Source organism: Microtus pennsylvanicus, chromosome X (assembly GCF_037038515.1).
Source record: "Microtus pennsylvanicus isolate mMicPen1 chromosome X, mMicPen1.hap1, whole genome shotgun sequence".
Lineage (NCBI taxonomy): Eukaryota > Metazoa > Chordata > Mammalia > Rodentia > Cricetidae > Microtus > Microtus pennsylvanicus.
Window position 1 is genome coordinate 118388906 of NC_134601.1, and position 12034 is coordinate 118400939.

Here is a 12034-nt window from a genome sequence, read left to right on the forward strand (position 1 = left end):
AGTCTTAATCCATGCTTCACTGTTAGTTTAGAATGATCAAAACCACACTGCTATTCTTTAAAATTGAAGTGTAAGATGAAAGTTTTATCCATTTTTCTTCCAGACTCTACTATTTCACTGTTTGTTTAGTCATTAGCCTTGTAAAATGTAGGCACATGAGAATTAAATCCATTCCTCTCAGCTTGAATTTACATGAGGGCACAACAGGAATGCAGATATCTGAAAATAATACAGAAGAACTGCCATCGAGAAAATGCTGGCCAGTTTTTCTCTCATATCCTAATTTCAAAAACCAGGGAAGAAAGACTTGAACCAAGGAAATGAGCATGAACCTACTCTTCTAGGGAGCATAAAACATTAGGAGACCTGAGCTGGAATAATGTATTTGTCTTTGCCCTGACTCTAATACAATCAGTAAGCAATTTAAGGTGTCCCTTGGCATTATCATCTACTATTTCAAGTGCTTTCACTGAGAAGGTGCAGGGTCTGAACCAAGTTCCCCCAAATTCCCACCTAACCCTTCTGCAACAGCAGTATAATTCTCCCAGGCTCGTTACCATTTTTTTTTTTCTGCATGACTTACATTTGATAAGGAATTCTACCTTAGAGGAATACAAATCAGAATCAGAAAAGGTTGCTATACTCATTTTGTATCAACTGTTTCTCAAGATGTTCTCCATTATTCACATGGGAATCATGTTCCAGGACACCATGTTCTCTCACCTGAAATGAAGGAACTCGGGTCTGGCTGGAGGGACCGGAACTGATTGACATAGTACTCCCGCTGTTCTTCCGTTATCCTCCAGGGCTCATCTGGGTAATTAGTGCTGTTATCCTGCAGTTCTCTCTCCACTGAAAAGGACTTTAAAAACAGTGTTCACAGAACCTTCCTTTCATGAGATGAGACTCAAATAGCAATGAAAGTTATTTTGTATTTCTCTTCAAGTTTCCTCAAGAAAATACATATAACTGCCTCATAATAAGAACTAAACCACAATATAAACTATGATAAAAAGTAGATATCAAGCTTTATGCTTTCTTGTACCTTCAAATTTAACATTACTGAACTTGAAACAGTAAATAGTTAAAGACTGATGGAAGTTTTCCAACGTCTTAAAAGATGAGTTTTAAAAGACAACCTTTCTTATCTTCGGCTATTCATCACATTTTGATTTTAGATTATCTAAGTGGATAACAAAATAGTAAGTTTTTCACAAGTATGTATGGTAGCCCAAAGCTGATATCAGGAGTCTTCCTCAACTGGTCATCACCTCATGTAATGAGACAAGGTCTCTCAGCTGAACCTTCAGTTCTCTGTTAAAGCTAGCCTAGCTAGCAGCTTGATTCCGGTCTCCACATTCCAAGAACTAGAACTGCAGGCAGGCTACCATGCCCACCAGACATTACATGGGTTCTGGGGATCCGAACTCTGCTCCTCGTGCTTGCATAGCAAGTGTTTTATCTGCTGAGCAGCTCACTGGCCTCAGATTCTCTACTGCTCTGCACAGAATATGGACACAGCTATAACCACATAATCTTTTTGGGTTTTTCTTTTCTTCCTTTTTTGGAGACTAGATCTCACATTGTACCTCATGATTACCTAGAACTTATTCATTTGTAGCCAAAATTGGTACTGGATTTTTTGTAATTCTGCCTCATACTTCTGGGTGCTGGGGTTATAAGCATGAGCTATAATAAGTGAGTTAATGTTCTCTTTATTCCTGCTGTATTTGCATTATATAAATCCAGGTGTCAAAATTTTCAAGTGAAACCCATGTCTCTGGGTCCTACATAAGTGGCAAGTCAGCATCACTGAATCTGTCCTTCACATGTGTGAGTTGGGAATACTTACTAAATACAAAGCTGAGTTGTGGGAACTACCATGGTATTGCCATCAGCAGGGTAACAAGAGGGTGCATCAAACCTGCCACTAGAGGGCAGGCATGCCAAATTTGAAGATTTAAGAGCTCAGAAGTTCAGAGACCCAATAGAGGAGAAAACAACAGCTATACATTATGACATGGACGCACACACATACACTCACACACACACTTAAACAAATTTTAAAGAAAAAAACATCAGGCTACTCTACTCCTGATATCTATCTCTCTCTCTCTCTCTCTCTCTCTCTCTCTCTCTCTCTCTCTCTCTCTCTCTCTCTCTCTCTCTCTCTAAATTCCCATGAGAACATAAACCACTCATTTCTAAGAAAGCATAAAGTGCCAAGGAACATTCTTAGTTCCTAGGACCCCAAAGGTCTTACAACAAAGGGAAGGCATCTGAACACTATGGTCCTTTAGTCACCTACATTAAACCTGCTAACCTGTGTCCCTTGTTTACCAATTTATTTAACAAACTAAGTTATTTGAAGATTTTTTAAAGAAATACTATTTGATGATAACCATGATGAATACTACATAATTTGAGCATTTCAAATAATTTTAAGTATTGTTGCAAGATTTCAAGAGCTAGAACTCTGCCAAATCATGCTTTATCCCATGTACAATACCTAGCAGGTATATCAGAGGTGCACAAGAGTATGTCAAGTCTACTTTCATTAACAAGCTTAATTTAGCCCCTGACTGTACCTTATACTGAAACAGATATGGAAACACTCACGGCTCTATATTATTCTCTTTTTCATTTATTTTCCATTTATGTGTGTGGGTGCTTTGCCTGCATGTATGTCTCTGCACATGGGTGCAGTGTCCTCGGAGGCCAAAAGAAGGTATTGGATACCCTGAGACTGGAGTTACAGATAGTTATGCACAACCATGCTAGAAATCAAACTTGGGTCCTCTGAAAGAACAGCCAGTGCTCTTAACTCCTGAGCTCTCTCTCTAATCCCTCTAAACAATTTTTTTTCTCTTTTTTTTTTATAAATTCCCTTTTTTTTAATTTTTTTTATTTTTTTATTGATAAAAGGACAATAAAGAAAGAAAAAAACAAATTTCCACCTCCTCCCAGCCTCCCATTTCCCTCCCCCTCCTCCCACTCTTTTCCCCCTCCTCCCACCCCTCTCCCCTTCCCCCCACTCCTCTCCCCCTCCCTCTCCAGTCCAAAGAGCAGTCAGGGTTCCCTGTCCTGTGGTAAGTCCTAGGTCCTCCCCCCTCCGTCCATATCTAGGAAGGTGAACATCCAAACTGGCTAGGCTCCCACCAAGCCAGTACATTGCGTTGGATCAAAACCGCGTGCCATTGTCCTTGGCGTCTCATCAGCTCTCATTGTTCGCCATGTTCCCTCTAAACAATTTTTAATGAGAAAAAACTTTTCCTACTACTGGCTTGCCTCTCCCAGCTCCGATATGAAGGTGTGTACCTCGTTGTATCTTGTTATGCCATGTTTGGTTGATATCCCTGGGAGGCCTGCTCTTTTATGAAAGAAAACAGAGAAGGAATGGATCTGGGGGAGGGGGAGATTGAGAAGAGTGGAGGGAGGAGAAACTAAGGTCAGGATGTATTTATGAAAGAAGACTTTAAAAAAAAACCTGTACACATATACAAAGTGTGTGTGTGTGTCTGTGTATCTGTGTGTATTTTCAATGAAGTCATACCACTTGGAGTGATAATATTCTTCCAAATAGCCATATCAGGCATGGAAATTGATGGTCAGGGAAGTTTAGAAACACCTCTAAAACAAAATGGGCTATTCAGTAAAAAACAAGGACTTCTTGAATTTTGCATACAAATGGACGGAAATAGAAAACACTATCCTGAGTGAGGTAAGCCAGACCCAAAAAGAGGAACATGGGATGTACTCACTCATATTTGGTTTCTAGCCATAAATAAAGGACATTGAGCTTATAATTCGCGATCCTAGAGAAGCTAAATAAGAAGGTGAATCCAAAGACAAACATATAGACATCCTCCTGAATATTAACCTTCATCAGGCGATGAAAGGAGACAGAGACAGAGTCCCACACTGGAGCACCGGACAGAAACCCCAAGGTCCAAATCAAGAGCAGAAGGAGAGGGAGCACGAGCAAGGAACTCAGAACCATGAGGGGTGCACCCACACACTGAGACAATGGGGATGTTCTATCGGGAACTCACCAAGGCCAGCTGGCCTGGGTCTGGAAAAGCCTGAGATAAAACTGGACTTGCTGAACATAGCGGACAATGAGGACTACTGAGAACTCAAGAACAATGGCAATGGGTTTTTGATCCTACTGCACATACTGACTTTGTGGGAGCCTAGGCAGTTTGGATGCTCACCTTACTAGTCCTGGATGGAGGTGGGTGGTCCTTGGACTTCCCACAGGGCAGGGAACCCTGATTGCTCTTTGGGCTGACGAGGGAGGGTGACTTGATTGGGGGAGGGGGAGGGAAATGGGAGGCGGTGGTGGGGAGGAGGCAGAAATCCTTAATAAATAAATTAATAAAAAAATGGGCTATTGCCATTGCCCTTAGTTGCCTCCCAGAATTTGAATGTAAGACCCCACTGTTGAAGAGACCACACATTTGAGACATAGGGCTTGGAGAAATAAAGCTGTAACTTATTTAGAAGCCTACTCCCTGAGGGCTATCTCTCATAGTACCAAAAGAATATATGCAAATTGCTGAAGGAGAAAAGCATTCTAACCAGTTGTGATGCCTATGAACCACGACAATGACCAGAATGGCAAGATATCCTGAAAGATGTAATAGTGGTGCTCATAACTTGGGGATACCAATAGCTGCCTAATTGAACTGAAGACCCACTCAATAGGAGGGGATTAATGCCTGGTACTACAAACCTAGTCAACTAGGCATGGCTGGTGAGGAAAACCTACTACTGCCACTTTCCTAAGCAAGTGCAATTCCTAACTGCATAGTAAATACTTCTCCTTATCCCCAGAGCGAAGTGTAGCTCTCACCCCTCATCAAAGAATCTTCTCTTTGAAGCAGACAGAGACCATTGCAGAAAGCCACAAGGAGTCAGAATGCAGCAGACAACTGCCTATGAGATGTCCAGACCCAGCTGATAAATTTACAACACAACTCTACGAACAAGGCTCAGGAAACAGCAAGGATTAGGAAGCAGAAAGATTTTAAAAGCCTATCACTAGAGCATGCGCTGACAGTGAATCTGCACCCAGGCAATCTCAACAATACAGTAGTACAAATGAGCTGAACAGCAACAACACCATTTGGCATGCCAGTGTGAACTAGGGAGACCTCACAAGCCTTCACCCCTAGATAAAGCGCTACAGATAATTAATAAGTGCTGAGAGATGTAGAATAGTATTCCCCAAGGATAAGCTCCCTAACTGGCTATCAAACTCCAAATGGTCATCTATAAAACATGCATATTAGAGCAACACTAAATGAATTAAGCAGGTTATATTTATATAATTAAAGGATTATATATATATATACACATTAACAATAGTAATAAAAGAAAACAAGGCTGAATTTGAAAGAGTGGGGGGACATGGGAAGAGTTTTGGGAGGAGGGAATGACAGAAATACAGTACTCATGAAATTCTCAAAAAATAAATAAAAATAGATTAAAAATGAACTGGGTTTTAGGGAGTGTGAGGGAACTGTAGGAGGAAATGGGATGTAGTTGTGATCATTTTGTTGTATACATATATGAAATCCTCAAAAATAAAGAAAAATTTAAAATAAAAAGAAAAGTTTGATTTTTTTAAAGTTTGAGCACTATCAATTATGAGCTCTGTCTGTCTTTCTGTATGTGACTTATGGTCCATTCTTTGTGGGAGTTTTGTACTCCGCATCTACTGAGTTACTTCAAGAACAGATTGATAATGGCACACAGAGGGAGAAATGACTTCCCACACTTCAGGAAGGTGAAATATTCCCCAAAACTGACCCATTAGAAGAAGAAAAATAAGTCAAACTTCATTGTATAAACAGTGACATGTTCACTCACCCATTCAACAGACACTTTTTGAATACCAACAAACCCAGACCTTAGTTGCAGGAAACATATTGATAGACAAACATATTCTTTTCCTCAGAAAGTGTAATGCCCAGTAAGGAAGAAAGGTAGACAGGCAACCTCAAAACAGGAAGGGAAATGTTTTGATAGCATGAGGTACCCTGGTCTTTCCTACTGATCCCCACACATATCAACATGAGTAGGAGACATGTGAGAAATGCAAGTCCTAAGGTCTAACCCCAATCTCCTAATGAACCAGACAGCCGGTGAGTAGGACTCAGGACTATTCAACCCTCTGGGTGATTCAAAGCAACCTCAAGTATAAGAAGGAAAGCCACAGTACATGCAGGATAAGGCAAACAAAGAAAGTGGCCTTCACAAAGACATCAAAACATTAAATTATCATATCCTAGAAGCAGCTCCATTTTGGGTCACAAACACTTCCAGTGCATCAGGGATGTGGGTGGAGTTACCTCAATATGGTCCAGGTGGAAAGTAGAGCTCAGAGTTAACAGACATAGACAGTAATGAACCACAGATAATATTCAACAGGACAATCAGATAATCAGATTCCAGCACAAAAAGATCCTTTCATTGAAAATGACTCAGGAAGATAAAGACAGGAAGGACATTTACAACCATTTGAACAACTTAAGCCAGAGACAAATGTGGTTTTGCAGGTAAGGAAAGAACTGGAAGAGAACAGAATCCATACATCGCCATCAGGACAAAAGGCCCACTCCAGAACTGAAATGGCAAACTAGTGCCTCTTATCAGTGGCTAAGGGCCATCTCACTGCAGGACCCAGACACAGAGAATCATCACTTCTGAGGTGACCCCCAATCAACCACGGCAATCAATATGGTGTTATAAATAAAGACCTGAAAAGTCCGTCACTTAAAAGAAAATAGCAAAGACTGAGGGCACTGAGAAGTGGGAGTGGACATTCTGTGGAGACTCAGCCATCCAAACAGAAGCCAGGACCAGGAGAGGCTCTACCTTCAAGCACATCCTAAGAAGCCTGCCTACTTCAAGTCTAGCTCTATTGTGTTTGTTGGTTAGGTAGAGATATTTGTTGCTTGAAGTCAATTTTGAACTCTGCCAGTATTTTTAAGAAAAAAAATCTGTGAGTAACCAGGTGTGGTGCTACACGTCTATCATCCCAGCACTCTGGAGGTAGATGCAAGAAGACCAGGAGTTTAAAACAAGCACTGGCTACAAATTGAGTTTGAAGTCAGACTGAGCTACATGAGATCCTGTCTCCAAAAAGAAAACCCAAAAAAGAACATGAGGAGAAAGAGAATTCTTCCACATCTGTCTACATAATCTACAAACATACGGCTCATTATTCAGTTTCTCTAGACACAGGAGAATTAGATTTGCTTGTATTTAAAACATTCAACTCCTTGATTTTATTTCAAATAAAATGCAAATATTTGGTGCTGCAAACCATTATCTCTAGGGAAAATGTGCTGTTTGTAATGAAAGAGACATCAAAAGACTCGTTAAAAAGTAATACTGTCAATAAAATCCCCAAAGGTGAAGTTCACAAAGGTGACTAATATGAATTACAAGTATTGTTCAGTAGAATGTTTAGAGGGCATACATACTCTTTCAGCCATAGACCATTTCTGCTTAGACAACAAGATTACCTACCCTAGAGGACTCCGGTAAATGCTACTGCCTCAGAGTTCAGCCATTTCACCCATGAAGGTGGAGTGATTTTAGACTAAACTCCCTTTGAAGTTTTAGCAAAAAAAAAAACAATAGAAAACTACTTTTAGCCATAATTTTACAGTGTAATTTAGGGCTCTAATTTCACAATCTTAGGTCAATGTTAAACTGCAGAAATCTCTCTGAGCCTAATTGCAACACAGACTTGCTAGCTCTAAAGAGAATCTAAATTCTCACAGCAATGACTAGGCTGGCAAGATATGCCCACTGGTGTAACATGAGTGATAAAAACCCAGAGACAAATATTGGGGTTCAAATTGAAGATCAGAAAAGCAAAGCAGCCAAGGCAATAGAGAAATCTTACTTCTGCCAAAGCTTAGACAAACAAAGGGGAGATCCCACAATGCTCTCCACCAACCTCAGACTCCACACTCCCCTGAGTTCCTGTCTCTTCCCCTTTATATTCCTCTCTCTGCCAAGCCATATCACTCCTATCTCCACCTCCCTAGTGTTGGGATTAAAGGCATGTGATCCCAAGTGCTGGGATCACCTTTGTGTGAGTTGTTTCTCTTTTAGATATATTCCATATTGTGTAGCCCAGGGTGGTCTTGAACTCACAGAGATCTGCCTGCCTCTGTCTTCTGGGATTAAAGGTGTGTGCCATCACTCCTTGGCCTATATGGCTGACTAGTATAGCTTCTTTGCTCTCTGATCTTCAGGCAAGCTTTATTAAAACACAAATAATATACCACTATACACTGGTGTAATAGAGGCAAGAATGTTACAGGAGTAACCATCCACTTTCTGGTTGGATTTAAAGGTTACTCCAAAAAACAGAACTCATGCACAGTACAGTAAACTGGGCCAAAAATCTGTGGCGAGCTAGGTCATATTCCCTAGGAGAGAACCTAAAACTATTATTATTCTGCTAAATGAATACAGTAATAAACTACCTCCTAGATTAGTCTCTCAACTTTCTTCAGAGAAGCTTCTTGCTGCAGTAGACAGTGATTAATACAGACTCATAACGGGTCAATATATAAAGAACATAAGACTATGGAGTACTCAGCTCTAAAGGGATAACTACAGAACACCCTGTTCCCAAGGCTCAAGGATCACCATGGAAGAGAGTGTTAGAAAGGATGTAAGAGCCAGAGGTAGACATCTGAAGTGAAATTATGTTTGACATGACATGACAGTGTCACAGCACACATGAAATCATGGCAACTGTGACTACATGAAGACCTACACAAAATCAAGCCAGCTAAAATGCCAGCATATGCCGGGGAGGGTCTCATGAAATCCCACCGCTAGTTGAGGAGTTATTGGCAAGTGATGGCTGCTGTGGGAGGGAGAGTCAGTTTTCTGGGATACCCATTCTTCAGCAGACTGTCCTTCACCCATGCACATATAGCGGATTTAATGGGATTTTTAAGAGAGTATATGGAACTGGTAAGAAATAGAGGTGGGGACATAGGGAGTAGCTGGTCAGGAATGAAAGGGGGCAATTTTAACAAAATCTATTAGATGAATATATTAAATTCTCAAACCAAAGAAAGTTATCTCCATGAACATTAATGAATGTTTGGTAACATGTATTCACCACTCTAATAAATGGCAGGTGCTGTAAGTAGCTATAAGTATCAAATATACCTATTTTCAGCCTTGTAATAGCTCTACAAAGCAGGTCCCATTGTTTTCAATCAGCAGAACAGGAAACTGAGGATTTGGTAAAGGAAGTAATTAATATACCAAGACCACATGCTTAGCAAATAAAAGAGTCAGAACATGAAAATTTTTGTCATTAAGCTCTATGGCTGTCTCTTTCTACCTATCCATCCATCCTGTAACAAAGAATTGCTTCCTTTTCAGGAAGAAGCTAATGGCAATACCTAAATGAATTTTGTGGGTAAAGGATCTTCTCTTGAGATGTGAATGACTATGTTAGATTTATATACCCCTCCATCATCTGATACAGTTTTATATTACAACTGATAGACTATTAGATTACCCAGAAAACCTCTTTTTAAGCACATAGTTTTTGTAGGTGAGCAGCATTTGGCATGTTTTCACTGTTTAAATAATCTGGAAGTAAGGCTACAGTGCATATAGTCAATTAGTTTACTGTTATTTTCATATGTCACACTGACACGATTTTGATAAACAAACACTTCTTTAGCAACCACTGTCTCCAATTCTTCCACAAGAAGCCAAGGTCTTCCAGAAGGAGAAATGTCCTTTGCAATTGTCAGGGTTTTTCTCTTTGCTTAGAAGAGAAGCAGGAAAAAATAAGAAATCAGCAGTAAGAAGAGACTTTGTTAAGGCTACAGCCTTTCAGAAATACTACAGCAATGTTCCACCCCCAGCCTTGTAGGTCAGGTCAAGGCTGCCCGTCCTTGCCAGAATGTTCTTCCTTTAACACTCAAGATAGCCTAAGGCCAGATGGGAAACAGATGCTCCAAGAATAAAGGCAAAGAACAGGAAATACTTCTGAGATTTAGGCTACAGACCCAAGGTACCAATGAAGAAGTACACAGACTGGCATCCAAATTTGGGGTGGCTCCTTATTAACAAGTTAACTTCTAAGCCACCTGTTTCCTACACCTAAAAGGCAATCCCAAAGCCCACAGGGTCCTATTTTGATCTCTAGCCTCATCTCCCTCCCACTCCATGCTCTAGTCACACCAGCCTTCCTTTAGTTCAAGTATATCTGTTCTCTTTGTGATATATAGCAGACTGGCTCATTGAAAATACATTTTACCCCATCTTAGCATAACTTGTGCTGCACAGGCTGCCTAGAAAAAAAAAAACGAACACTGCAGTGCCCAAACACTTGCAACTCGAATTTGAGACAAGATGTGGGCTCCACTAAACAAATACACCCATGAAAGCCTGACTCAGATCCAAGTTACAGGGTGAGAGGAGCAGTGAACAAGGCCTTCGTGTGGCTTGTTGAGGTCACACACATTGCGGAAGCAGAGCTAAAACAATGGCAGCCTTTCCCAATCCTGTAGCTTTCTGACTGTGGCAGAGGCACGGTTCCCTTTGAAGCCTGGCTTATCAGTGAGATTTGAGGTGTTGTTCCTATAGGCTTAGAATTTCTTCAGGTCTTTCAAAGGTTTAATTACTTATCCAATCTCCCTGCTATAAAGCACTTTTGCTAAACTAGTCAAAGGAGCTGCTGTTGTCCACAATTAAGAACCTGCCCAGTGAATGCCTTGCCAAGGCTCTTGTCACAACATGAAAGATTCCTATCCCCACCTTGAGCTCCATTCTTGCTTGGTCAACTTAAGTCCAACTTGAGCATCAATCACTTCTTTCGGGAAGTCTCCCCTCACTTTGTAGTATATGTTGGGTTTTTCTGTTACATGCCACTAAAACACTGCTTTATCTTTGCAGTGATTCTCAGTTTTCAATTCTACATACATAAATGAGACTGTATGACTTGAACTCATCTCCATAAGTTGGCCACAAGTGCCTTGAGAACAAGTATGCAGTCCTCAATATAACACTGGAATGGTTGCTAACTCGAGAAAGGTACTTAATAAGATTTCCAAATGGATGGATGTAATACTGTGCAAGACTGTTGGAAAGACTGAAAGGGCCAAGCACAGCCTTGCCACTAAATCTACACTCAACCAGTGTCACTACTGTTGTTGGGGGAAAAGCAATGAAACTACTGCTCCCCTCACATCAGGAAAAATACTGATGGATCAAGGGCTAAAATCGTGTCCTTATAAAGGAGGCTTACACATTAACAGCCTAGTCTATAACCAAGACCAAAGAGTCCTGGAGAGTAATCAGAAACAAACACCAGTCTTAGCTACTTTTACAAAGTGCTGTTTAAGATCCTGCATTCAGTTGGGTGCTCTCAGCTACATCTAAAACACTAAATTAGAGGCGCTCCTATCTCTCAAATCAATGTGCACCCTAACTATACCTCAGAAAGTTCAGGCTACAATAAGCCTTCAGTGCAATGCCTCATGCCTTGTGTGAAAGCACTAACATCACAAATAGAATACACTCATTTGCATTTATTTATAGTCTAACCTCCCAGTTGTAATATCATTAAATCTATGGCTATCATTTATTACCATTCTCTCAACACCCACTATCTCTAAATATAAATGCTTTCAGGCCTTATGGCAATACTTTGATCAGTTCTGATAATTGCTGAATTAATATCTTATTCCTACAAATATCCTTAGCCTTCTCTCCCAGAAATGTACTTCCCTGGAGTTTTCATTCGGTAACCCAATATTTCTTCAGTATTAGCATCTTATAATAAAAAAATCTTTTTGTTTTTTATATTAGAGGTAACTACCAGCAAAGAAACAGAGCAAATAGCATTTCTAATTTTGAATAAGTATGGCCATGGGCCAGTCCCATGGTGGCACACGCCTTTAATCCCAGCACTCAGGAGGCAGAGGCAGGTGGATCTCTGTGAGTTCAAGGCCAGCCTGGTCTACAGAGCTAG

General features: G+C 40.5%; 1 protein-coding gene across 14 annotated transcripts in view; it reads right to left on the bottom strand.

Annotated features, from left to right (window-relative positions):
• Reps2 (RALBP1 associated Eps domain containing 2) overlaps positions 1-12034 on the bottom strand; it is a 274896-nt gene that overhangs the window by 137972 nt on the left and 124890 nt on the right. For all 14 annotated transcript variants that reach the window (XM_075956744.1, XM_075956743.1, XM_075956736.1 and 11 more), the window contains one exon: positions 724-862. In XM_075956744.1, the coding sequence (XP_075812859.1) occupies positions 724-862 (139 nt within the window). The remainder of the gene's footprint in view (positions 1-723; positions 863-12034) is intronic.